At 47.3% G+C, this 26,631-nt stretch overlaps 1 protein-coding gene across 1 annotated transcript in view; it reads right to left on the bottom strand.

The window, feature by feature from the left end:
• Positions 1-25,797, bottom strand: part of LOC142656984 (vitamin D3 hydroxylase-associated protein-like) — a 41,514-nt gene extending 15,717 nt beyond the window's left edge. Inside the window, exon 1 of the mRNA XM_075832035.1 lies at positions 25,564-25,797. Within this exon, the coding sequence (XP_075688150.1) occupies positions 25,564-25,770 (207 nt within the window). The 5' untranslated portion in view covers positions 25,771-25,797. The remainder of the gene's footprint in view (positions 1-25,563) is intronic.
• Between the last annotated feature and the right edge of the window lie 834 nt (positions 25,798-26,631).

The raw sequence follows: 26,631 nt of genomic DNA on the forward strand, positions 1-26,631 counted from the left end.
TATGTGGTGGAATTATAGGGTAGCTCCATCATACAGCATACGATGGAGCAAGACACAAATTGTTTTCGGTCTTTCCCCATGTATTACCCAACCTAGTCCATACAGTAGTAGTCGATAAAGTACTCAACCCTCCCTATACAGTACTCAACCCTCCCTATACAGTACTCAACCTAGTCCATACAGTACACAACCTAGTCCATATACAGTACTCAACCCTCCCTATACAGTACTCAACCTAGTCCATACAGTACCCAACCTAGTCCATACAGTACTCTACCCTCCCTATACAGTACTCAACCCTCCCCATACAGTACTCAACCTAGTCCATACAGTACTCAACCCTCCCCATACATTACTCAACCTAGTCCATACAGTACTCAACCCTCCTCATACAGTACTAAACCCTCTCCATACAGTACTCAACCCTCCCCATACAGTACTCAACTCTCCATATACAGTACTCAACCCTCCCTATACAGTGCTCAACCTAGTCCATACAGTACTCAACCCTCCCCATACAGTACTCTACCTAGTCCATACAGTACTCAACCTAGTCCATACAGTACTAAACCCTCCCCATACAGTACTTAACCCTCCCTATACACTACTGAACCTAGTCCAAACAGTACTCAACCCACCCCATACAGTACTCAACCCTCCCCATACAGTACTCAACCTAGTCCGTACAGTACTCAACCCTTCCCATACAGTAATCAACCTAGTCCATACGGTACTCAACCTAGTCCATACAGTACTCAAACCTCCCTATACAGTACTCAACCTAGTCCATACACTACCGAAAGCTCCCCATACCAGTATTCAACCTAGTCCATGCAGTACTCAACCCTCCCCATACAGTTCTGAACCTAGTCCATACAATACTCAACGTAGTACATACAGTACTCAAACCGCCCTATACAGTACTCAACCTAGTCCATACAGTACTCAACCTAGTCGATATAGTACTCAACCCTCCCAATACAGTACTCTACCTAGTCCATACACTACTGAACCCTCCCTATACTCAACCCTCCCCATACAGAACTCTACCTAGTCCATACAGTACCCAACCTAGTCCATACAGTACTAAACCCTCCCCATACAGTATTTAACCCTCCCTATACAGTACTCAACCCTCCCCATACAGTACTCAACCTAGTCCATACAGTATTCAACCCTTCCCATACAGTACTCAACCTAGTCCATACAGTACTCAAACCTCCCCGTACAGTACTCAACCTAGTCCATACACTACCGAACCCTCCCCATACCAGTATTCAACCTAGTCCATACAGTACTTAACGAAGTACATACAGTACTCAAACCGGCCTATACAGTACTCAACCTAGTCCATACAGTACTCAACCTAGTTGATATAGTACTCAACCCTCCAAATACAGTACTCAACCTAGTCCTTACACTACTGAACCCTCCCTATACAGTAATCAGCTAGTCCATCCAGTACTCAACCCTCCAAATATAGTACTCAACCCTCCCTATACAGTACTCAACCTAGTCCATACAGTACTCAACCCTCCCCATATAGTACTCAACCCTCCCCATACAGTACTTAACCTAGTCCATACACTACTGAACCCTTCCGATACAGTACACAGCTAGTCCATAAAGTTCTCAACCCTCCCCATACAGTAATCAACCTAGTCCATACAGTACTCAACCCTCTCCATACAGTACTCAACTTAGCCCATACAGTACTCAACCTAGTCCATACAGTACTCAACCCTTCCCATAAAGTACACAACCTAGTCCATACACTACTGAACCCTTCCCATATAGTACTCAACCTAATCCATACACTACTGAACCCTCCGAATACAGAACTCAACCTAATCCATACAATACTCAACCCTCCTTATACAGTATTTAACCTAGTCCAAACAGTACTCAACCCTCCCCATACAGTACTCAACCTAGTCCATACAGTACTCAACCTAGTCCATACAGTACTCAACCTTTCCTATACAGTACTCAACCTAGTCCATACAGTACTCAACCCTTCCCATACAGTACTCAACCTAGTCCCTACACTACTGAACCCTCTCTATACAGTACTCAACCTAGTCCATACAGTACTCAACCTAGTCCATACAGTACTAAACCCTCCCCATACAGTACTTAACCCTCCCTATACACTACTGAACCTAGTCCAAAAAGGACTCAACCCACCCCATACAGTACTCAACCCTCCCCATACAGTACTCAACCTAGTCCGTACAGTACTCAACCCTTCCCATACAGTACCCAACCTAGTCCATACAGTACTCAACCTAGTCCATACAGTACTCAAACCTTCCCAAACTGTACTCAACCTAGTCTATACAGTACTCAACCAAGTCCATACAGTACTCAACCTAGTCCATACAGTACTCAAACCTCCCCATACAGTACTCAACCTATTCCATACACTACCGAAACCTCCCCATACCAGTATTCAACCTAGTCCATACAGTACTCAACCCTCCCCATACAGTACTCAACCTAGTCCATACAGTACTAAACCCTCCCCATACAGTACTTAACCCTTCCTATACAGTACTCAACTTAGTCCAAACATTAATCAACCCACCCCATACAGTACTCAACCCTCCCCATACAGTACTAAACCTAGTCCGTACAGTACTCAAACCTTCCCATACAGTACTCAACCTAGTCCATATAGTACTCAACAGAGTCCATACAGTACTCAACGTAGTCCATACAGTACTCAAACCTCCCCATACAGTACTCAATCTAGTCCATACACTACTGAACCCTTCCGATACAGTACACAGCTAGTTGATAAAGTACTCAACCATCCCCATACAGTACTCAACCCTCCCCATACAGTACTCAACCTAGTCCATACAGTACTCAACCTAGTCCATACAGTACTCAACCCTCCCCATACAGTACTCAACCTAGTCCATACAGTACTTAACCCTCTCCATACAGTACTCAACCTAGTCCATACAGTACTCAACCTAGTCCATACAGTACTCAACCCTTCCCATACAGTACACAACCTAGTCCATACAGTACTCAACCCTCCCAATATAGTACACAAGCCTCCCTATACAGTACTCTACCTAGTCCATACAGTACTCAACCCTCCCCATATAGTACTCAACCCTCCCCATACAGTACTCAACCTAGTCCATACACTACTGAACCCTTCCGATACAGTACACAGCTAGTCCATAAAGTTCTCAACCCTCCCCATACAGTAGTCAACCCTCCCCATACAGTACTCAATCTAGTCCATACACTACTGAACCCTTCCGATACAGTACACAGCTAGTTGATAAAGTACTCAACCATCCCCATACAGTACTCAACCCTCCCCATACAGTACTCAACCTAGTCCATACAGTACTCAACCTAGTCCATACAGTACTCAACCCTCCCCATACAGTACTCAACCTAGTCCATACAGTACTTAACCCTCTCCATACAGTACTCAACCTAGTCCATACAGTACTTAACCTAGTCCATACAATACTGAACCCTCCCCATACAGTACTTAACCTAGTCCATACAGTACTCAACCCTCCCCATGCAGTACTCAACACTCTCCATACAGTACTCAGCCCTCCCCATAGAGTACTCTACCCTCCATATACAGTACTCAACCATCCCTATACAGTACTCAACCCTCCCCATACAGAACTCTACCTAGTCCATACAGTACTCAACCCTCCCTATACAGTATTTAACCTAGTCCATACAGTACTCAACCCTCCCCATACAGTACTCAACCTAGTCCATACAGTACTCAACCTAGTCCATACAGTACTCAACCTTTCCTATACAGTACTCAACCTAGTCCATACAGTACTCAACCCTCCCCATACAGTACTCAACCTAGTCCATACAGTACTCAACCTAGTCCATACAGTACTCAACCTTTCCTATACAGTGCTCAACCTAATCCATACAATACTCAACCCTCCCTATAAAGTATTTAACCTAGTCCATACAGTACTCAACCCTCCCCATACAGTACTCAACCTAGTCCATACAGTACTCAACCCTTCCCATTCAGTACTCAACCTAGTTCATACACTACTGAACCCTTCCCATACAGTACACAGCTAGTCCATAAAGTACTCAACCTTCCCTATACATTACTCAACCCTCCCCATACAGTACTCAACCTAGTCCATACAGTACTAAACCCTCCCCATACAGTACTTAACCCTCCCTATACACTACGGAACCTAGTCCAAACAGTACTCAACCCACCCCATACAGTACTCAACCCTCCCCATACAGTACTTAACCTAGTCCGTACAGTACTCAACCTAGTCCATACAGTACTCAAACCTTCCCATACTGTACTCAACCTAGTCTATACAGTACTCAACCTAGTCCATACATTACTCAACCTAGTCCATACAGTACTCATACCTCCCCATACAGTACTCAACCTATTCCATACACTACCGAAACCACCCCATACCAGTATTCAACCTAGTCCATACAGTACTCAACCCTCCCCATACAGTTCTGAACCTAGTCCATACAGTACTCAACGTAGTACATACAGTACTCAAACCGCCCTATACAGTATTCAACCTAGTCCATACAGTACTCAACCTACTCGATATAGTACTCAACCCTCCCAATACATTACTCTACCTAGTCCATACACTACTGAACCCTCCCTATACAGTAATCTTCTAGTCCATCCAGTACTCAACCGTCCCCATATAGTACTCAACACTCCCTATACAGTACTCAACCTAGTCCATACAGTACTCAACCTAGTTCATACACTACTGAACCCTTCCCATACAGTACACAGCAAGTCCATAAAGTACTCAACCCTCCCTATACATTACTCAACCTAGTCCATACAGTACTCAACCTAGTCCATACAGTACTCAACCCTTCACATACAATACACAACCTAGTCCATACACTACTGAACCCTCCCCATATAGTACTCAACCTAATCCATACACTACTGAACCCTCCCCATACAGTACTTAACCTAGTCCATACAGTACTCAACCCTCCCCATGCAGTACTCAACACTCTCCATACAGTACTCAGCCCTCCCCATAGAGTACTCTACCCTCCATATACAGTACTCAACCATCCCTATACAGTACTCAACCCTCCCCATACAGAACTCTACCTAGTCCATACAGTACTCAACCTAGTCCATACAGTACTAAACCCTCCCCTTACAGTACTCAACCTAGTCCGTACAGTACTCAACCCTTCCCATACAGTACTTAACCTACTCCATATAGTACTCAACAGAGTCCATACAGTACTCAACGTAGTCCATACAGTACTCAAACCTCCCCATACAGTACTCAATCTAGTCCATACACTACTGAACCCTTCCGATACAGTACACAGCTAGTTGATAAAGTACTCAACCCTCCCCATACAGTACTCAACCCTCCCCATACAGTACTCAACCTAGTCCATACAGTACTCAACTTAGTCCATACAGTACTCAACCCTCCCTATACATTACTCAACCCTCACAATACAGTACTCAACCTAGTCCATACAGTACTTAACCCTCTCCATACAGTACTCAACCTAGTCCATACAGTACTCAACCTAGTCCATACAGTACTCAACCCTTCCCATACAATACTCAACCTAGTCCATACACTACTGAACCCTCCCCATATAGTACTCAACCTAATCCATACACTACTGAACTCTCCGAATACAGTACTCAACCTAATCCATACAATACTCAACCCTCCCTATACAGTATTTAACCTAGTCCATACAGTACTCAACCCTACCCATACAGTACTCAACCTAGTCCATACAGTACTCAACCTAGTGCATACAGTACTCAACCTTCCCTACACAGTACTCAACCTAGTCCATACAGTACTCAACCCTTCCCATACAGTACTCAACCTAGTCCCTACACTGCTGAACCCTCTCTATACAGTACTCAACCTAGTCCATACAGTACTCAACCTAGTCCATACAGTACTCCACCCTCCCCATACAGTACTCAACCTAGTCCATACACTACTGAACCCTTCCCATACAGTATTCAACTCTTCCCATACAGTTCTGAACCTAGTTCATACAGTACTCAACGTAGTATATACAGTACTCAACCCTCCCTATATAATACTCAACCTAGTCCATACAGTACTCAATCTAGCCCATACAGTACTCAATCCTCCCAATAAAGTACTCAACCTAGTCCATACACTACTGAACCCTCCCCATGCAGTAATCAGCTAGTCTATCCAGTACTCAACCCTCCCCATACAGTATTCAACCAAGTCCATGTAGTACTCAACCCTCCCCATACAGTACTCAAACCTATCCATACAGTACTCAACCTAGTCCATACACTACTCAACCCTCCTCATACAGTACTCAACTTAGTCCATACAATACTCAAGGTAGTCCATACTGTACTCAACCCTCCTCATACAGTATTCAACCTAGTCCATATAGTACTCCAACCTATCTATACAGTACTCAAACTAGTCCATACAGTACTCAACCCTCCCCATACAGTACTCAACCTAGTCCAGACAGTACTCGACCCTCCCCATACAGTACACAACCTAGTCTATACAGTACTGAACCCTCCCCATACAGTACTCAACCTAGTCCATACAGCCGGATACACAAAACACACTGTCCCCTGTATATATTACCACACACACTGCTCCCTGTATATATTACCACACACACTGCCCCCTGTAGGTATTACCACACACACTGCCCCCTGTATATATTACCACACACACTGCTCCCTGTATATATTACCACACACGCTGCTCCCTGTATATATTACCACACACACTGCTCCCTGTATATATTACCACACACACTGCTCCCTGTATATATTACCACACACACTGCTCCCTGTATATATTACCACACACACTGCCCCCTGTAGGTATTACCACACACACTGCCCCCTGTATATATTACCACACACACTGCTCCCTGTATATATTACCACACACTGCTACCTGTATATATTACCACACACTGCTCCCTGTAGATATTACCACACACACTGCCCCCTGCATATATTACCACGCACACTGCTCCCTGTATATATTACCACACACACTGCTCCCTGTATATATTACCACACACACTGCCCCCTGTATATATTACCACACACTGCTCCCTGTATATATTACCACACACGCTGCTCCCTGTATATATTACCACACACGCTGCCCCCTGTATATATTACCACACACACTGCTCCCTGTATATATCACCACACACGCTGCTCCCTGTATATATTACCACACACACTGCTCCCTGTATATATTACACCACACACTGCTCCCTGTATATATTACCACACACACTGCCCCCTGTATATATTACCACACACACTGCCCCCTGTATATATTACCACACACGCTGCCCCCTGTATATATTACCACACACCCTGCTCCCTGTATATATTACCACACACACTGCCCCCTGTATATATTTATTCCTACACACGCTGCTCCCTGTACATATTACCACACACGCTGCTCCCTGTATATATTACCACACACGCTGCCCCCTGTATATATTACCACACACGCTGCTCCCTGTATATATTACCACACACACTGCTCCCTGTATATATTACCACACACACTGCCCCCTGTATATATTACCACACACACTGCTCCCTGTATATATTACCACACACTGCTCCCAGTATATATTACCACACACATCACCCTAGTCGATAGAACAGACACACCCCTCCTGTAGATAACGCCATTGGGACACCCCCTAGGAATGGAATCTTCAGCCAGAGCGTTATATGCTGTCCATATAGGGGCACTGATGTCAGGGGCACCTTTTGCAGTAGAATCCCTGACCAGAGCATTGCCAACGCCTTGCCAGGGATTCCGCTTATAGAGGGAGCCCACAACCCCTATCTACAGGGGCGGCTGTGTGGAGCTATCTACAGGGCGGCTGTGTGTGGAGCTATCTACAGGGGGGCTGTGTGTGGAGTTATCTACAGGGGGACTGTGTGTGTAGCTATCTACAGGGGGGCTGTGTGTGGAGCTATCTACAGGGGGGCTGTGTGTGGCACTATCTACAGGGGGGCTGTGTGTGGCACTATATACAGGGGAGCTGTTTGTGGAGTTATCTACAGGAGGGCTGTGTGTGGCGCTATCTACACGGGGGCTGTGTGTGGCACTATCTACAGGGGGGCTGTGCGTGGCACTATCTACAGGGGGCTGTGTGTGGCGCTATCTACAGGGGGGGCTGTGTGTGGCGCCATCTACAGGGGGGCTGTGTGTGGCACTATCTACAGGGGGGCTGTGTGTGGCGCTATCTACAGGGGGGCTGTGTGGCATCATCTACAGCAGGGGTCTCAAACTCGGCCGGGTAAGTGGGCCGCATATAGAAAAAATGTGAAGTCGACGGCCGCATTACTTTCAAATTTGATACAATACAAAATTATTGTTAATAAATTACTTATTTGAACTACTATAATAATAGCGCTAGGCTTAATATTTGAGATATTTTTCCACGTGCTTATTTCAACAATCCAGTTTTCCAGTTTAAGTGTCGCTAAATGCAGACCGGAAGCTCAGTTGTCAGCGTTTGGCAGACACACATGTCAAGATTGGGCAGTCCCTTTATAGATACAGTAGTTCCACAGTGCCCTCTATAGATGCTGCCGCAGTGCCCTCTGTAGATGCTGCCGCAGTGCCCTCTGTAGATGCTGCTGCAGAGCCCTCTGTAGATGCTGCCGCAGAGTCCACTGTGGATGCTGCCGCAGTGCCCTCTGTGGATGCTGCCGCAGTGCCCTCTGTGGATGCTGCCGCAGAGTCCTCTGTAGATGCTGCCACAGAGTCCTCTGTAGATGCTGCCACAGTGTCCTCTGTAGATGCTGCCACAGTGTCCTCTGTAGATGCTGCCACAGTGCCTTCTGTAGATAATGCAACACACCCCTAGATAATGCCACAGTGCCCTCTGTAGATAATGCCACAGTGCCCTCCGCAGATGCTGCCACAGTGATGTCAGGGGCTTGCCCAGAGCTGAAGTCCTGGAGCAGAGCCACTTCTGGCACCCTGCCTGGGATTCCAGCTCTGCTCCTGACATCACTGTCCATATATGGACAGAGATGTAAGGGGCAACCCCAGAGCTGGAGTCCCGGGCAGAGTGCTAGTAGGCTCTTCCTGGGACTCCAGCTGTGGTCCTGTCATCACTGGGACTCATGCTCTGAGGAAGCCCCTGACATCATTGTCGATGTATGGACAGTGATGTCAGGGTATTCTACAGAGTCCCGGAGCAGAGCCTATACTAGCGCTCTGCCCGGGACTAGTGCTCTGCCCGGGACTAGTGCTCTGCCCGGGACTAGTGCTCTGCCCGGGACTCCGCTCTGGGGAAGCCCCAGACATCACTGTTCATATGTGGACAGCGATGTCAGGGAATTCCAGAGTCTCGGAGCAGAGCTGATACTAGCGGCTCTGTGTCCCGCGGGCCGCAGATGACAGCCCCAGGGGCCGCATGCGGCCCGCGGGCCACGTGCTTGAGACCCCTGATCTACAGGGAGCCGTGTGTGTGGCATCATCTACAGGGAGCCGTGTGTGTGGCATCTACAGGGAGCCGTGTGTGTGGCATCATCTACTAGGTGCAGTGTGGGGTACTATGTACAAGGGGCACTGTTTACGCTGGTTTTTACACTACCAGTCATGCTCAGCACATATCGCCTAGCCCTAGTGATAAAGTGAGACATCACCTGCCTGTAAATAACCGGATAACCAGAGAGATACCGGTCACCATAGTAGTCGCCAGCCAACAAGTGCAGACATTTTTTTTTTGTATGCAGAAATTCTGGAAAGACATGCCCATTAGCCACACCCAGCGGATAAACCACGCCCCCATAAGGCACACCCAACAAAGATGACACACCCCAAGTGTCCCTGTTTCAAACGTTGGCAACTATGTGGGACAAGTCCCGGACAGTAATTTGCTGGGACGGTCTCTGTAAATTCGGGAATGTTGGACTCTATGAGAGCACGGAGCGGCTGGTGGACCTGAGTATGTGCAGCTGTTGTGTAATGTCCATTATTCATTAATCAGATGACTCACGTCGGGACGGCAGCCATGGAATAAAGCAATAATATGGAACATGTTCTAATATGCTACAGTATCAGACACAATGGCGAGCTCTGGAGATCAGCGGCATTCAGCAGGAGCTTTTCTAGGGAGGTCAAAAAAGTTGTAGGTGTATGTAATTTATGAATGTGAAACACACAACTCACTGGTCAGCCGGCTCTTCCACCCCTAGTAACATTGCCTCCTAACCATGAAACTACTCTCATACCACCTGAGCCGCAGCCAGCACTCTCCTAGGAAGCATTAAACCCGGCCCAAAACTCTAACAATGAGGACCCTCATTTACTGTCCACGAACCTTCAACCAAACAAGAGACAACCCTGCAGTGACCTGAGCCCCGGACCCCCTCAACTAGATCCATGAACTCCAGTTACCTGAGCCCCGGTCCCCCTCAACTAGATCCATGAACTGCAGTCACCTGAGCCCCGGTCCCCCTCAACTAGATCCATGAACTCCAGTTACCTGAGCCCCGGTCCCCCTCAACTAGATCCATGAACTGCAGTCATCTGAGCCCCGGTCCCCCTCAACTAGATCCATGAGCTGCCTTGTGATGGAGCCACATAGCCACAGATGCAGCCATACAGGGATCGGTCGGTATTGGGGTTTCCACCTCAGGTTTCCTTTCTAACATCCATTCTATTTCCTCTTTCCTGCCCACGGCATTATAAGTCACAGTGGCGGGGAGACCCCATTATGTAGAGGTCCAGTCGTATGTCACCCCTGGATGCAACTATTATATAGGACGATGGGTGGAGTAGGCACCGTTGAGGGGGATGGGCACAATTTATGGATTGAATAACAATATGCTCTGCTATTCCATTTTTTGTACAATCGGACGCGGTGTGTGGCTCCTGATGACGCTGCCGCGTGCGATAAACGTTTAGTGTAGAACAGTGACATCGGAATAGACTGCGTGACAGGAGAAGGCTGCAACCAATAAGAGCTTCCCTATAGAAGAGAGCATCAGGCGTAATGTAAAATCATACACATGAGGTGAAGGGTGGAGGCGGCAGGGTGGGGTGGCCAGTGGACCATGAGCATGTGTGGTGGGGATGGAATGGCCTGGAGAGTACAGACTAGAAAGAGCTCTGGCCAGGTGTCACGGTCTGTGGGTATGTGGAGCCACTAGGCCGCACCGCCATAGCCGGGAGGCAGCCGGCCAAGCAACAGAGCACCCGATCAATACAAAGTCCAGCACAGGGTACCGGAATAGTCCAGACAGTGGCCGAGGATTTAGCACGGATGGAGGTGGGTGCAGCAGGTTACGCCAGACGTGGCAGGTGACAGCAGGTGCAGCAGATTGTGCCAGACGTGGCGGATGACAGCAGGTGCAGCAGGTTACGCCAGACGTGGCAGGTGACAGCAGGTGCAGCAGATTGTGCCAGACGTGGCGGATGACAGCAGGTGCAGCAGATTGTGCTAGACGTGGCGGATGAGAGCAGGTGCAGCAGATTGTGCCAGACGTGGCGGATGAGAGCAGGTCCAGCAGATTGTGCCAGACGTGGCGGATGAGAGCAGGTGCAGCAGATTGTGCCAGACGTGGCGGATGACAGCAGGTGCAGCAGATTGTGCCAGACGTGGCGGATGAGAGCAGGTGCAGCAGATTGTGCCAGACGTGGCGGATGACAGCAGGTGCAGCAGATTGTGCCAGACGTGGCGGATGACAGCGGGTGCAGCAGATTGTGGCAGATGTTGCGGATGACAGCAGGTGCAGTAGATTGTGCCAGACGTGGCGGATGACAGCGGGTGCAGCAGATTGTGCCAGACATGGCGGATGAGAGCAGGTGCAGCAGATTGTGCCAGACGTGGCGGATGACAGCGGGTGCAGCAGATTGTGGCAGACGTGGCGGATGAGAGCAGGTGCAGCAGATTGTGCCAGACGTGGCGGATGACAGCAGGTGCAGCAGATTGTGCCAGACGTGGCGGATGACAGCAGGTGCAGCAGATTGTGGCAGACGTGGCGGATGACAGCAGGTGCAACAGATTGTGCCAGACGTGGCGGATGACAGCATGTGCAGCAGATTCTGCCAGACGTGGCGGATGAGAGCAGGTGCAGCAGATTGTGCCAGACGTGGCGGATGAGAGCAGGTGCAGCAGATTGTGCCAGACGTGGCGGATGAGAGCAGGTGCAGCAGATTGTGCCAGACGTGGCGGATGAGAGCAGGTGCAGCAGATTGTGCCAGACGTGGCGGATGACAGCAGGTGCAGCAGATTGTGCCAGACGTGGCGGATGAGAGCAGGTGCAGCAGGTTACGCCAGACGTGGCGGATGACAGCAGGTGCAGCAGATTGTGCCAGACGTGGCGGATGACAGCAGGTGCAGCAGATTGTGCCAGACGTGGCGGATGACAGCAGGTGCAGCAGATTGTGCCAGACGTGGCGGATGACAGCAGGTGCAGCAGATTGTGCCAGACGTGGCGGATGAGAGCAGGTGCAGCAGATTGTGCCAGACGTGGCGGATGACAGCAGGTGCAGCAGATTGTGCCAGACGTGGCGGATGAGAGCAGGTGCAGCAGGTTACGCCAGACGTGGCAGATGACAGCAGGTGCAGCAGATTGTGCCAGATGTGGCGGATGACAGCAGGTGCAGCAGATTGTGGCAGACATGGCGGATGAGAGCAGGTGCAGCAGATTGTGCCAGACGTGGCGGATGACAGCAGGTGCAGCAGATTGTGGCAGACGTGGCGGATGAGAGCAGGTGCAGCAGATTGTGCCAGACGTGGCGGATGACAGCAGGTGCAGTAGGACACGACTCCAATCACTAACAGGCTCAGGAACAATAACACAGCACGGGATACAGGATACAGGTAGCAGGACATGGGACCACTGGAAACAGGGTAAGGGTATGTTCACACGCTAGCTGGCTTTTACGGCTGAAATGACAGCCTGTTTTCAGAAGAAAACAGCTGCGTCGTTTCAGCCGTAAATGCTCCTCCTCGTAATATACGAGGCGTCTGTGACGCTCGTATATCTTGAGCTGCTCTTCATTGAGTTCAATGAAGAACGGCTCAAATTACGTTGCAAAGAACTGTCCCGCATATAATGTATATAAGTGTCCCGCATATAATGTATATAAGTGTCCCGCATATAATGTATATGTGTCCTGCATATAATGTATATAAGTGTCCCGCATATAATGTATACAAGTGTCCAGTATATAATGTATATAAGTGTCCTGCATGTAATGTATATAAGTGTCCTGCATATAATGTATATAAGTGTCCCGCATATAATGTATATAAGTGTCCCGCATATAATGTATATAAGTGTCCCGCATGTAATGTATATAAGTGTCCCGCATATAATGTATATAAGTGTCCCGCATATAATGTATATAAGTGTCCCGCATATAATGTATATAAGTGTCCCGCATATAACGTATATAAGTGTCCCGCATATAATGTATATAAGTGTCCTGCATATAATGTATAGAAGTGTCCCGCATATAATGTATATATGTCCTGCATATAATGTATATAAGTGTCCCGCATATAATGTATACAAGTGTCCAGTATATAATGTATATAAGTGTCCTGCATGTAATGTATATAAGTGTCCCGCATATAATGTATATAAGTGTCCCGCATATAATGTATATAAGTGTCCCGCATATAATGTATATAAGTGTCCCGCATGTAATGTATATAAGTGTCCCGCATATAATGTATATAAGTGTCCCGCATATAATGTATATAAGTGTCCCGCATATAATGTATATAAGTGTCCCGCATATAATGTATATAAGTGTCCCGCATATAGTGTATATAAGTGTCCCGCATATAATGTATATAAGTGTCCCGCATATAATGTATATAAGTGTCCCGCATGTAATGTATAGAAGTGTCCTGCATATAATGTATATAAGTGTCCCGCATATAATGTATATAAGTGTCCCGCATATAATGTATATAAGTGTCCCGCATATAATGTATATAAGTGTCCCGCATATAATGTATATAAGTGTCCCGCATATAACGTATATAAGTGTCCTGCATATAATGTATATAAGTGTCCTGCATATAATGTATATAAGTGTCCCGCATATAATGTATATAAGTGTCCTGCATATAATGTATATAAGTGTCCTGCATATAATGTATATAAGTGTCCCGCATATAATGTATATAAGTGTCCCGCATATAATGTATATGTGTCCTGCATATAATGTATATAAGTGTCCCGCATATAATGTATATAAGTGTCCTGCATATAATGTATATAAGTGTCCCGCATATAATGTATACAAGTGTCCAGTATATAATGTATATAAGTGTCCTGCATGTAATGTATATAAGTGTCCCGCATATAATGTATATAAGTGTCCCGCATATAATGTATATAAGTGTCCCGCATATAATGTATATAAGTGTCCCGCATATAATGTATATAAGTATCCCGCATATAATGTATATAAGTGTCCCGCATATAATGTATATAAGTGTCCCGCATATAATGTATATAAGTGTCCCGCATATAATGTATATAAGTGTCCCGCATATAATGTATATAAGTGTCCCGCATATAATGTATATAAGTGTCCCGCATGTAATGTATATAAGTGTCCCGCATATAATGTATATAAGTGTCCCGCATATAATGTATATAAGTGTCCCGCATATAACGTATATAAGTGTCCTGCATATAATGTATATAAGTGTCCTGCATATAATGTATATAAGTGTCCCGCATATAATGTATATAAGTGTCCTGCATATAATGTATATAAGTGTCCTGCATATAATGTATATAAGTGTCCCGCATATAATGTATATAAGTGTCCCGCATATAATGTATATAAGTGTCCTGCATATAATGTATATAAGTGTCCCGCATATAATGTATATAAGTGTCCTGCATATAATGTATATAAGTGTCCTGCACTTCTTTGACGAGGCTGTATTTTTACGCGTCGTCGTTTGACAGCTGTCAAACGACGACGCGTAAATGACAGGTCATCTGCACAGTACGTCAGCAAACCCATTCAAATGAATAGGCAGATGTTTGCCGACGTATTGTAGCCCTATTTTCAGACGTAAAACGAGGCATAATACGCCTCGTTTACGCCTGAAATAGGTCGTGTGAACCCTGCCTAACACTAAGGGGGAGTTCACACAGAGTATTTTGACGAGTTTTTTGACGCGGAAACCACGCCGCAAAACGCGCCAAAAAATGGTCGAAAATGCCTCCCATTTATTTCAATGGGAGGCGGAGGCGTTTTTTTCCCGAGAGCGGAAAAACCATCTCACAGGAAAAAGAAGCGACATGCCCTACCTTCAAGCTTTTACGCCTCTGACCACCCATTGACATCAATGGGAGGCAGAGAAAGCGTATTCTGTGGAGTTTTTTGCCCACGGCGCTCAATGGCCGCGGGCGATAAACACCGCGAAAATCAGTGTGCAGGCAGAGCAAAATCTGCCTCAAAATTCCAAATGGAATTTTGAGGCAGATTTTCCTCCTGCAAAAAACGGTGTGTGAACCCAGCCGGGACCATTTTCAAATACGAACATGGGAATTACTAACAACGCTCAGGCAAGGAGTGAAGGGGCAGGGCCCTTCTTATAGTCCAGGGTGATCTGGGAGTAATTAGTCAATTCTTAAAGAACAGTGTCACGAAAAGATTTTTTTTTACATCAGTTTTATGTTAGGGTTTTATTAAAAACTTTTATATTTATTTGTGTGTTTGTGTTTTACTTTTTTTTATTTTTACACTTTTTCTTCCCTATGGGGGCTGCCATTTGTTTTTTCCATTTCCGTATGTGTCGATTAACGACACATACAGACATGGAATACGGCAGCTACAGTCCCATAGTGAATGCGAACGGGGCCCGTTCCATCCACTATGCTGTACGCCGTCTGTGTGGGAACGGCGCATGTGCCGCTCCCACACAGTCCAAGTTGAACTGTGCGCTGTCCGGCGCCATTTTCCTGTAGACCGGAAGTCGCGGCCGGACAGTAAGATTACTACTTCCGGTCGCGGCTTCCGGACTTGTGCACTTGGAGCGGCGGCAGCAGACGGAGCGGACGGACCGGAGGGAGCGGCGGCGGCTGGAGCAGGTAAGTGATTTCTATGTATGTTCGTGTTTTACTGTGTGATTACTAGTGTATGTAAACCTTCTACACTGTGTGTTAGCTCAAAAAATGACGACACACAGTGTAGGAGGTTAGACCGTTCAAACCCCTCGTTTCTCCCGGCACTAGCCAGGATAAAGGAGGGGGGATTCTGAGAGCTCACTAGAGCGAGTGAGTTTTCCCAAATTTTGCAGCATAAAGCAATGTGGTTGCTTTACCACATGCAATGCTGCAATTTTGGGAATTGCTCCATCTAGTGACCAGCAATGGGAAATATTATAAATTAGAATCTAATTTATAATATTTCCTGACTCGTGAAAAAAATAAAAAAAAGTAGAACAATGTTTAATCACCTACACAAAAAATAAAAAAATTTCTAGCGTCACATTCCCTTTAACATGTGTGTACGCTGACCCTTTAAGACCGGGAATGAGCTCATGCGCGCACCCTAGTGGTCACTGTAGGACAGGATGGCCGCATGTGCTGGCATCCTCGGGGAGGAAGACGTCGGCAGGATGAAAGGGGTCTTCGACCGCGACCGTTACACAAGGATTGGTTGCGTCAATTAGATGAGTGATTGTCCATCTGACCGCAATCCTGCTGAAGTTCAGGGACTGAGGGTGTGGGGAGGGGGCACCAAGAGAGCTTGTCCTGTTCTTCTCTTGTGTTAGGGGGCACTATTCTTATTGGCCAACACTGGGTGCTGAGCCTGGAGTCAGGTAAGCTTCATTGCCACATGCCACCTTGTGAGGAGACCACCCTGAGAGCCCGTGCTATGACCCTTGCCCCATCCTAAAAACTAAGGATTTTCCTATCACTAGAAAGATGTCATCATGGACAACTCCACTAACCACCTGTCCAATCTGCCAAAACATCCTCCTACAGCCTGGATCTCCAACCTGTTTCATCTCCTAATGTCCACTGAGGTCTAGCACTGGCCCATGGCTCTAGATCTTCAGAATGTCCCCTCACCGGGGCTGGAGAATGAGTCATATATCCGGGGGGATCATGCACGTGGCCCGGCACAAGTAGCAGACAACCTGGTTCTGCCCAATCAGTCATGAGGTTAGGATGCCGGACATGGTGGCTTTTCTCTATAGTATTTATTTTGAGGACCTCTTTAAACACTGGTCATGTTCAGTGCTTATCAGTCCACAGACAGAGGCATCGAGGGCTAGAACCGACCTTCTAATGAAGCATTGATCAATGATGAGGACCAGTGGAATACAAAGAAAACAGGGCTCCATAGCAAAGGTCACAAAGGGCCCAAATTATGGTGATTGGTTTTGGCGTCCGGTAACGTGGGGTCTGATGTTTCTACTTTCACCCCTTTCCATAAAGCAATTCCCCCCTTTCTTGCTAATAATGCAGTTCCTCTGGAGAGGGGAGTCCTGCACTGGTTCCTGCCATTCAACAGCAAAGGAGATGGAACCCACAAGGACTTGGCCCCCTCTCTCCGAGGGCCTTACATCAGCTGCCTGGCCTGCCTCTATGGTATGTCTGCGCTTGATAAGGACTCATTGTCGTGGATGGTGGCGACATCCATCACTTCTGTACTTCTCAGGAACCATCTGAGGTGTTTCCAGCCAATCAGACAAAAGAAGTGACGGCTGCACGGAGCAAGGACGAGCGTCCACCCCACCCCCACCAATACCAAAATCTCCAACAGTTTTGCTCTTCTAGTAAAGGGATGTGGCTCAGTGCACGTCAGGGTTTAACATATTGTGACTTCCCAATAAACACATCAACCAAGTAAACTCGCGATGAATATAAGACATGGCGTCCAGCCTCAGGATAAAGTGTCTCAGACGCCATTTTGGTGACATCACAGCAGAAATTACATTGCTGCACGGAAGCATCTACTGACCAAAACTCCAAAATCATTCAATCTGCCCTGGAGAGCAGCTGCCACATAATGACACAGAAAACGCAGCCTGGACCTCAGAGCTGACAATCTACACGATGGGTGAGGAGGTGGACAGTGCCACGTAGGCGGCTCCTCTGCTTACCTGCTTCTTGAAGTCTGTGATCCGTTTTTCCATGTGATGAAGGGCCTGATCCCTCAGCTTCTGCGCCCGCTCGATCTTCATGCGGCTGCGGAGTCGGTCGTAACATCTTAATATAACGGTCGAAGCCACAAAACAGCAAAATGTGGAGAGAAACAAATGGTTGAGGGCAAATTCCAGCAAAGACCAGAACATGACAACGAAACGGAGTAAGTTCTGATCTGACGGAGCTTCAGTCTCATGTGGCGTCTGCCTCTTCAGATCCACACGGTGACGCCACTGACCAGCAGGCGCATCGCCACGGAACGACAGGAATTAGGGAAAGATGGATAATGTGGATCTGGCGTCGTCTACATGGATAGAAACGTTCACCCCCTGCCAACTCTGCTCACAGCGCGACAGCTGAGAGGACAAGTAATTCTATCAGTGTCCTCGACTAATCCCAGAAACCGGATCAGAGCCTGTTAAAAATAGAAGCCCCGAACAGGACGCACCAAGAGCCAAGAAAGGCCTTAACCCTTCAGCTGCTGGGAAATCGACATAATGAGAGAAGTCAATGAGGTCCCAGCTCAAAACCCATCAATAGTGGCCAAGACCCTGCAAGTGATCACAAGAAGTCTCCGACGCCTTCACTGCCCACGGGTGAGGGAGCGGGGGGGGGGTACAGTACCCATAAATATGGAGCACATTTTTAACCTCACACTTGCGCCATTTTCCTTTAGTGGATGAATCTGGGAATGTCGCTGTGTTCCTCACAATCAGAAGTAATAATGTCGGACATTACCAAGTCACATGACCCGTCATCCCATGTAATAAGTGACATCCAGTCCCCCACCCACTCTTTGTCACCCTCTTGTCTCCTGTATGTTAATGGCATCAGGGGGCTCAGTACTCTGACATTTATTGACCTTGAAGTCTTCTAAAGGAAGGATATAAACATTACAGAGACCCCATATGTGATGGCCCAATGTGGCGTCACAGAGATAACATTAGAGGGACACAGTCCTGGTAGTAGACAAGTGACCAGTGAGTCGGAGGCTATAGTGGAACATTCCATGGGTACATAAATCACCCCTATTTACACATCACCTCTATATACTCCTATACATACACCACCTCTATTTACACACCACCCCATGGGCTCATATACACACCTATATACACAGTGGAGTCCCATTATTATTTGCACCTCCTACTTTCCACGTCGGCAGTGCGTAGCCCAGGAGTGATGTGTCGGGGGCTTGGTGGGTATATAAGGGGTGCGGTCGGCTTTCTGATCACATATCACTCGTTTTCGTGGGTAACGGGCGATTTATCGGACTTGCTATAAGGGATAATTATTGGCTTTTGTGCCAGGGTGTCTGTATTTCTCACACAGCGCTGTTTGTGAACTGTTCGCGTGCTGCTGTGGTGACAGTGAATAGTGAGTGGACAAATGGCGCCATTGGGAATAACCGATGTGGAAACTGTGGAGCACCATGCGCCATTGATGTGAGAGGTGAACGTCGGCTACGAAGGTGCGCGAGGGCTGAACAGACCTACAGTGGAGAATCTCACTGTGAAAATCAACCAGGGGGCGACCAGACGTGTGTCTAATACAAAGGCGACCCTACTGCGTATGGGGCTCCGAAGCCGACAGATGTCACTGCTCCTATGTAACAAAGCTGCAGCGGAGAAGAGGGCTTCAATTTACACGGCAGTATCAGAACTGGACCCCCGATGATTGGTAAAGGGTTGTCTTCTCCGATGGATAATTGGTAAAGGGTCGTCTTCTCCGATGCATGATTGGTAAAGGATCGTCTTCTCCGATGGATGATTGGCAGAGAGTCGTCTTCTCCGATGGATGATTGGCAGAGGGTCGTCTTCTCCGATGGATGATTGGTAAAGGATAGTTTTCTCCAATGGATGATTGGCAGAGGGTCGTCTTCTCCGATGGATGACTGGCAGAGGGTCGTCTTCTCCGATGGATGATTGGCAGAGGGTCGTCTTCTCCGATGGATGATTGGTAAAGGGTCGTCTTCTCCGATGGATGATTGGTAAAGGGTCGTCTTCTCCAATAGATGATTGGTAATGGGTTGTCTTCTCCGATGAGTCACATTTTCTGCTTCATGGAACGGATGGACATTGCTGCGTCAAGCGAGAAACATTAGAGAACAAATGCCCGGCAGCCATTGCTGGAAGAACACGAGCCGGTGGCGGCAGCGTTATGGTTGGGGGATGTTTTCATGGCGTTCTCTGGGCCACTTATCCATGTGGCTCTGAGGCGATCTGGGTATGAATCCATCGCTGCAGATCACGTCCCCCCTACATGCTGATTGTCTTCCCTGGGGCAGATGGAATCTTCCAGCAAGACAATGCGACACATCACACGGCTAGAAATGTCCGGCACCGGCTGGAAGAGCACGACCAAGACCTCCAAGTACTTCCCCGGCCCCTAATTCTCCAGACCTGAACCCAATTCAGCATCTGTGGGACCTCGATCGTCTTGTTCGCTATATGGACCATCCCCCATGCACCCCCCAGCAAATGTGGGATGTTCTGCAGTCAGCGAGGCACCAGATACCGGAGACCATCAACCAGCACCTTATTGATCACTCCCCGCCCGTCTGCTGCTGTCAGTGCTGCACATGCCAGTTACTCTGGATTTGAGCTGCTACCCCATATATTATAATGCCCCTATAGCTTCCCCCATTCAGTATAATGCCACTTTAGCTGCCACTAGTGCCAGTGCCCACATCTTAAGTGCCACTGACCACATAGATAGTGCCACAGTGCCGATGTAGATAGCAGTGTTGGGACTCCCTCTAGCAGCAGAATCCCCAGCCACTGTCTTTATATGAGTAGTGGAGCTCCCTCTGCTCCTCCGCTCTGAACTAATGCTGGTGATATATACATCCCTCCCCCATACAAGCCGGAAGCTTTATAGAAGCTATATGAATATTACTATGAGAAAAATGCTGCCTTATATTGGCGGTGGGGGATTATAATATGGTCACTGACCCTCAATTGCATAGATGGAATAAATCTGGGGTATTTAAGTATCAGAATTCTTCATGCTCTGGACTTATACATGTATTTGGGAGGGATGATAGATGGAGGATATATAATCACTCAATTACACAATATTTTTGCTATTTAAAATCTTGTAACACATTTTACCGTATAGATTTGGAAAAAAGTAGAATATACAAGTAGGGGGATCTCAGATCATACACCGTCAGTTGTTATATTTCGTAATTCTTCAGGGAAATCTCTTCTACCAATGTCGGCACAGCTTCTCTCTTCTACCAATGTCGGCACAGCTTCTCTCTTCTACCAATGTCGGCACAGCTTCTCTCTTCTACCAATGTCGGCACAGCTCCTCTCTTCTACCAATGTCGGCACAGCTCCTCACTTCTACAAATGTTGGGACTGCGGCACATCTCCTCTCTACTACCAATGTCGGCACAGCTCCTCTCTTCTACCAAAGTTGACACTGCTCCTCTTTTCTACCAATGTCGACACTGCGGCACAGCTGCTCTCTTCTACCAATGTCAGCACAGCTCCTCTCTTCTACCAATGTTGACACTGCTCCTCTCTTCTACCAATGTCGACACTGCGGCACAGCTGCTCTTTTCTACCAATGTCGACACTGCGGCACATCTCCTCTCGTCTACCAATGTTGGCACTGCTCTTCTCTTCTACCAATGTCGGCACTGCTCCTCTCTTCTACCAATGTCAGCACTGCGGCACAGCTCCTCTCTTCTACAAATGTTGGCAATGCGGCACAGCTGCTCTCTTCTACCAATGTCAACACTGTGGCACAGCTCCTCTCTTCTACCAATGTCGGCACAGCTTCTCTCTTCTACCAATGTCGGCACAGCTCCTCTCTTCTACCAATGTCGGCACTACGGCACAGCTCCTCTCTTCTACCAATGTCGGTACAGCTCCTCTCTTCTACCAATGTCGGCACAGCTCCTCTCTTCTACCAATGTCGGCACTACGGCACAGCTCCTCTCTTCTACCAATGTCGGCACAGCGCCTCTCTTCTACCAATGTAAACACTGTGGCACAGCTCCTCTCTTCTGCCAATGTCGACACTGCAGCACAGCTCCGCTCTTCTACCAATGTGGGCACTGAGGCACAGCTCCGCTCTTCTACCAATGTCGGCACTACGGCACAGCTTCGCTCTTCTACCAATGTCGACACTGCGGCACAGCTCCTCTCTTCTACCAATGTCGGCACTGTGGCACAGCTCCTCTCTTCTACCAATGTCGGCACTGTGGCACAGCTCCTTTCTTCTACCAATGTCGGCACTGTGGCACAGCTCCGCTCTTCTACCAATGTCGACACTGCGGCACAGCTCCGCTCTTCTACCAATGTCGACACTGCGGCACAGCTCCGCTCTTCTACCAATGTCGACACTGCGGCACAGCTCCTCTCTTCTACCAATGTTGGCACTGTGGCACAGCTCCTCTCTTCTACCAATGTCGGCACAGCTTCTCTCCTCTACCAATGTCGGCACAGCTCCTCTCTTCTACCAATGTCGGCACAGCTCCTCTCTTCTACCAATGTTGGCACTACGGCACAGCTCCTCTCTTCTACCAATGTCGGCACAGCGCCTCTCTTCTACCAATGTAAACACTGCGGCACAGCTCCTCTCTTCTGCCAATGTCGACACTGCGGCACAGCTCCGCTCTTCTACCAATGTGGGCACTGAGGCACAGCTCCGCTCTTCTAACAATGTCGGCACTACGGCACAGCTTCGCTCTTCTACCAATGTCGACACTGCGGCACAGCTCCGCTCTTCTACCAATGTCGACACTGCGGCACAGCTCCGCTCTTCTACCAATGTCAGCACTGTGGCACAGCTCCTCTCTTCTACCAATGTCGGCACTGTGGCACAGCTCCTCTCTTCTACCAATGTCGGCACTGCGGCACAGCTCCGCTCTTCTACCAATGTCGGCACTGCGGCACAGCTCCTCTCTTCTACCAATGTCGGCACTGCGGCACAGCTCCGCTCTTCTACCAATGTCGACACTGCGGCACAGCTCCGCTCTTCTACCAATGTCGACACTGCGGCACAGCTCCGCTCTTCTACCAATGTCGACACTGCGGCACAGCTCCTCTCTTCTACCAATGTTGGCACTGTGGCACAGCTCAACTCTTCTACCAATGTCGGCACAGCTCCTCTCTTCTACCAATGTCGGCACAGCTCCTCTCTTCTACCAATGTCGGCACAGCTCCTCTCTTCTACAAATGTCGGTGCTGCTCCTCTATTCTACAAATGTCGGCACTGCTACGCTCTTCTACAAATGTCGGCACTGCTCCGCTCTTCTACAAATGTCGGCACAGCTCCTCACTTCTACAAATGTCGGCACTCCGGCACAGCTCCGCTCTTCTACCAATGTCGGCACTGCGGCACAGCTCTTCTCTTCTACCAATGTCGGCACTGCGGCACAGCTCCGCTCTTCTACCAATGTCGACACTCCGGCACAGCTCCTCTCTTCTACCAATATCGGCACTCCGGCACAGCTCCTCTCTTCTACCAATGTCGACACTCTGGCACAGCTCCACTCTTAAGCATCTTGGAGTGACGGTTTCAGAAATGTATTGGATTACTTTTCTCTAACATTTATCCTTATGATACATAAACGAAGGTTCGATTATGGGGTTGATTTATACAGTGTGCCTTGGAAATGTTCAAAAATAAGATTGTATTGGAACAAAGAGATTGAAAAATTAAAAGGTCACCACAATCTGGACATCCGGTGCCTCCGCTCCTACTATTTATGAATTGAGGACCTCTGAATATAAAAAGACATTTACTACTAACGTCTCCTTCGTGGCAAGAATTCTGACGATGACTTTGGTTGTGAAATAATATTCCGTGAGATGTAACCTGGAAAGTTCTGCTTCATCTCGTGATATTTAGATTGGGGTGGAAACACAAAATGAGAAATCAGCAGGTGTTTTTTTGTCCGGCCGTAATCCGTGGTTATAACTTCTAACTAGGACGAATACAGGACCACAATGAGTTAATGTGTTTTTTGTATTTCTGTTATTTTGCCCCTCCACTCCTTCGGGGGAGGGTAATAGAAATATATCATGTTATTTTTATTTCTGTAATTATATAAATTGAGAATTAAAAAAATAAAACAACTAATGCTGAAGCGGGGAGCTGACTGTTCCCTGCCTCAGCGTTGGGTTCAACTGTAGCTATGTCCTGAGGACGCAAATACAGTCGACAGTGAGACATACCACGGCCGCCTGGGACAGCGGGACACCGTCCGTATTCGGGATGGTTGGTAGATATGCTCTTAAACTTGTCCATCTTTCCAGTCTCGCTGTGATTGGTCGCCTCTCCTCTCCAAAAAAAATGTTACACATCTACAACGTCCGTTATTTATCTCAGTGGCAGTTGATTGGCTCCAACTTACTGCCCCAAGGAGAGTTGGGAAATGTAGTTCTGCCAGTACCGTTCACCAATGACCGACCAAAGTACTGCCGCCTGTTCTCCCTAAACTTATTATAGGGTTACATTTATACATATATAAATATATACACACACACCAACCTACTTACATACAGCACCTCATATACTCATGTACACACCTATATATACACATACATACACCACCCCATATACTTATTTATATACACACACATTTATATAAGGCATACAAGGGGTGTATATAGGTTATATGTGTAGTGGCCATACACTGTAGGTGTATATAGATTTTGTGTGTGTGTGTGTGTGTGTGTAGGGGGCATACAAAGGGAGGTTTATATGGGGGACATAGAAAGGAAGGTGTATATAAGATAAATGTGTATACAAGGGACATACAGGGGAGGTGTACATAGGGTATGTGTGTATATAGGGGACTCACAGTAAAGGTGTATATAGGTTATATGTGTATATAGGGGGCTCCCAGTAAAGGTGTATATAGGGTATATGTGTATATAGGGGGCTCACAGTAAAGGTGTATATAGTGTATATGTGTATATAGGGGGCTCACAGTAAAGGTGCATATAGGGTATATGTGTATATAGGGGACTCACCGTAAAGGTGTATATAGGGTATATGTGTATATAGGGGGCTCACAGTAAAGGTGTATATAGGGTACATGTGTATATAGGGGGCTCACAGTAAAGGTGTATATAGGGTACATGTGTATATAAGGGGCTCACAGTAAAGGTGTATATAGTGTATATGTGTATATAGGGGGCTCACAGTAAAGGTGCATATAGGGTATATGTGTATATAGGGGACTCACAGTAAAGGTGTATATAGGGGACTCACAGTAAAGGTGTATATAGGGGACTCACAGTAAATATGTATATAGGGTATATGTGTATGTAGGCAATATACAGGGGAGGCACGTTGAGGGTATTCAGCTCTCATACCTGGGATTTATAGCGCAGCGCGGTCTTCTCCATCAGCTCCAGGGCGCCGTCTCTCTGCGTTTGCGCTCGTTCAATCTTCATCTTTCTCCTTTTGTCGCTCATCCATCGTACGACCAGAAAGGAGCCGACAATTCCCAAGAACAGAAGCAAAAGGACCAGATCGATGAGAAGCTCCGGGACCAGGTGAGCGACGAGCTTCAGAAGCATGGTGGACGCAGCTGCCCGGGCACAGAGCTCTCACCCAAATGTCGCAGCAGAGTATTACACACTGCCCAGGAGGGGACACTGCAAAACCTGGACGGGATCCCAGGAGGAGAAGCCAAGAAAAATACTACAACCCCCAACATGTCCAAAAACACAGCACCACAGAGGAAAGATCACAAAATCATCTTCATCGCACCCTGACAGAGACAGAAGTGGTACTGTGCAGAGTATATATATATACAGAGACAGGAGAAGTGGTACTGTGCAGAGTATATATATATATACAGAGACAGGAGAAGTGGTGCTGTGCAGAGTATATATATACAGAGACAGGAGAAGTGATACTGTGCAGAGTATATATATATATACAGAGACAGGAGAAGTGGTACTGTGCAGAGTATATATATACAGGGACAGGAGAAGTGGTACTGTGCAGAGTATATATATATACAGAGACAGGAGAAGTGGTGCTGTGCAGAGTATATATATACAGAGACAGGAGAAGTGGTACTGTGCAGAGTATATATATACAGAGACAGGAGAAGTGGTACTGTGCAGAGTATATATATATACAGAGACAGGAGAAGTGGTGCTGTGCAGAGTATATATATACAGAGACAGGAGAAGTGGTACTGTGCAGAGTATATATATATACAGAGACAGGAGAAGTGGTGCTGTGCAGAGTATATATATACAGAGACAGGAGAAGTGGTACTGTGCAGAGTATATATATATACAGAGACAGGAGAAGTGGTACTGTGCAGAGTATATATATACAGAGACAGGAGAAGTGGTACTGTGCAGAGTATATATATATATACAGAGACAGGAGAAGTGGTGCTGTGCAGAGTATATATATACAGA

The sequence above is a fragment of the Rhinoderma darwinii genome, chromosome 7, assembly GCF_050947455.1.
Source record: "Rhinoderma darwinii isolate aRhiDar2 chromosome 7, aRhiDar2.hap1, whole genome shotgun sequence".
In the NCBI taxonomy this organism is placed as follows: domain Eukaryota; kingdom Metazoa; phylum Chordata; class Amphibia; order Anura; family Rhinodermatidae; genus Rhinoderma; species Rhinoderma darwinii.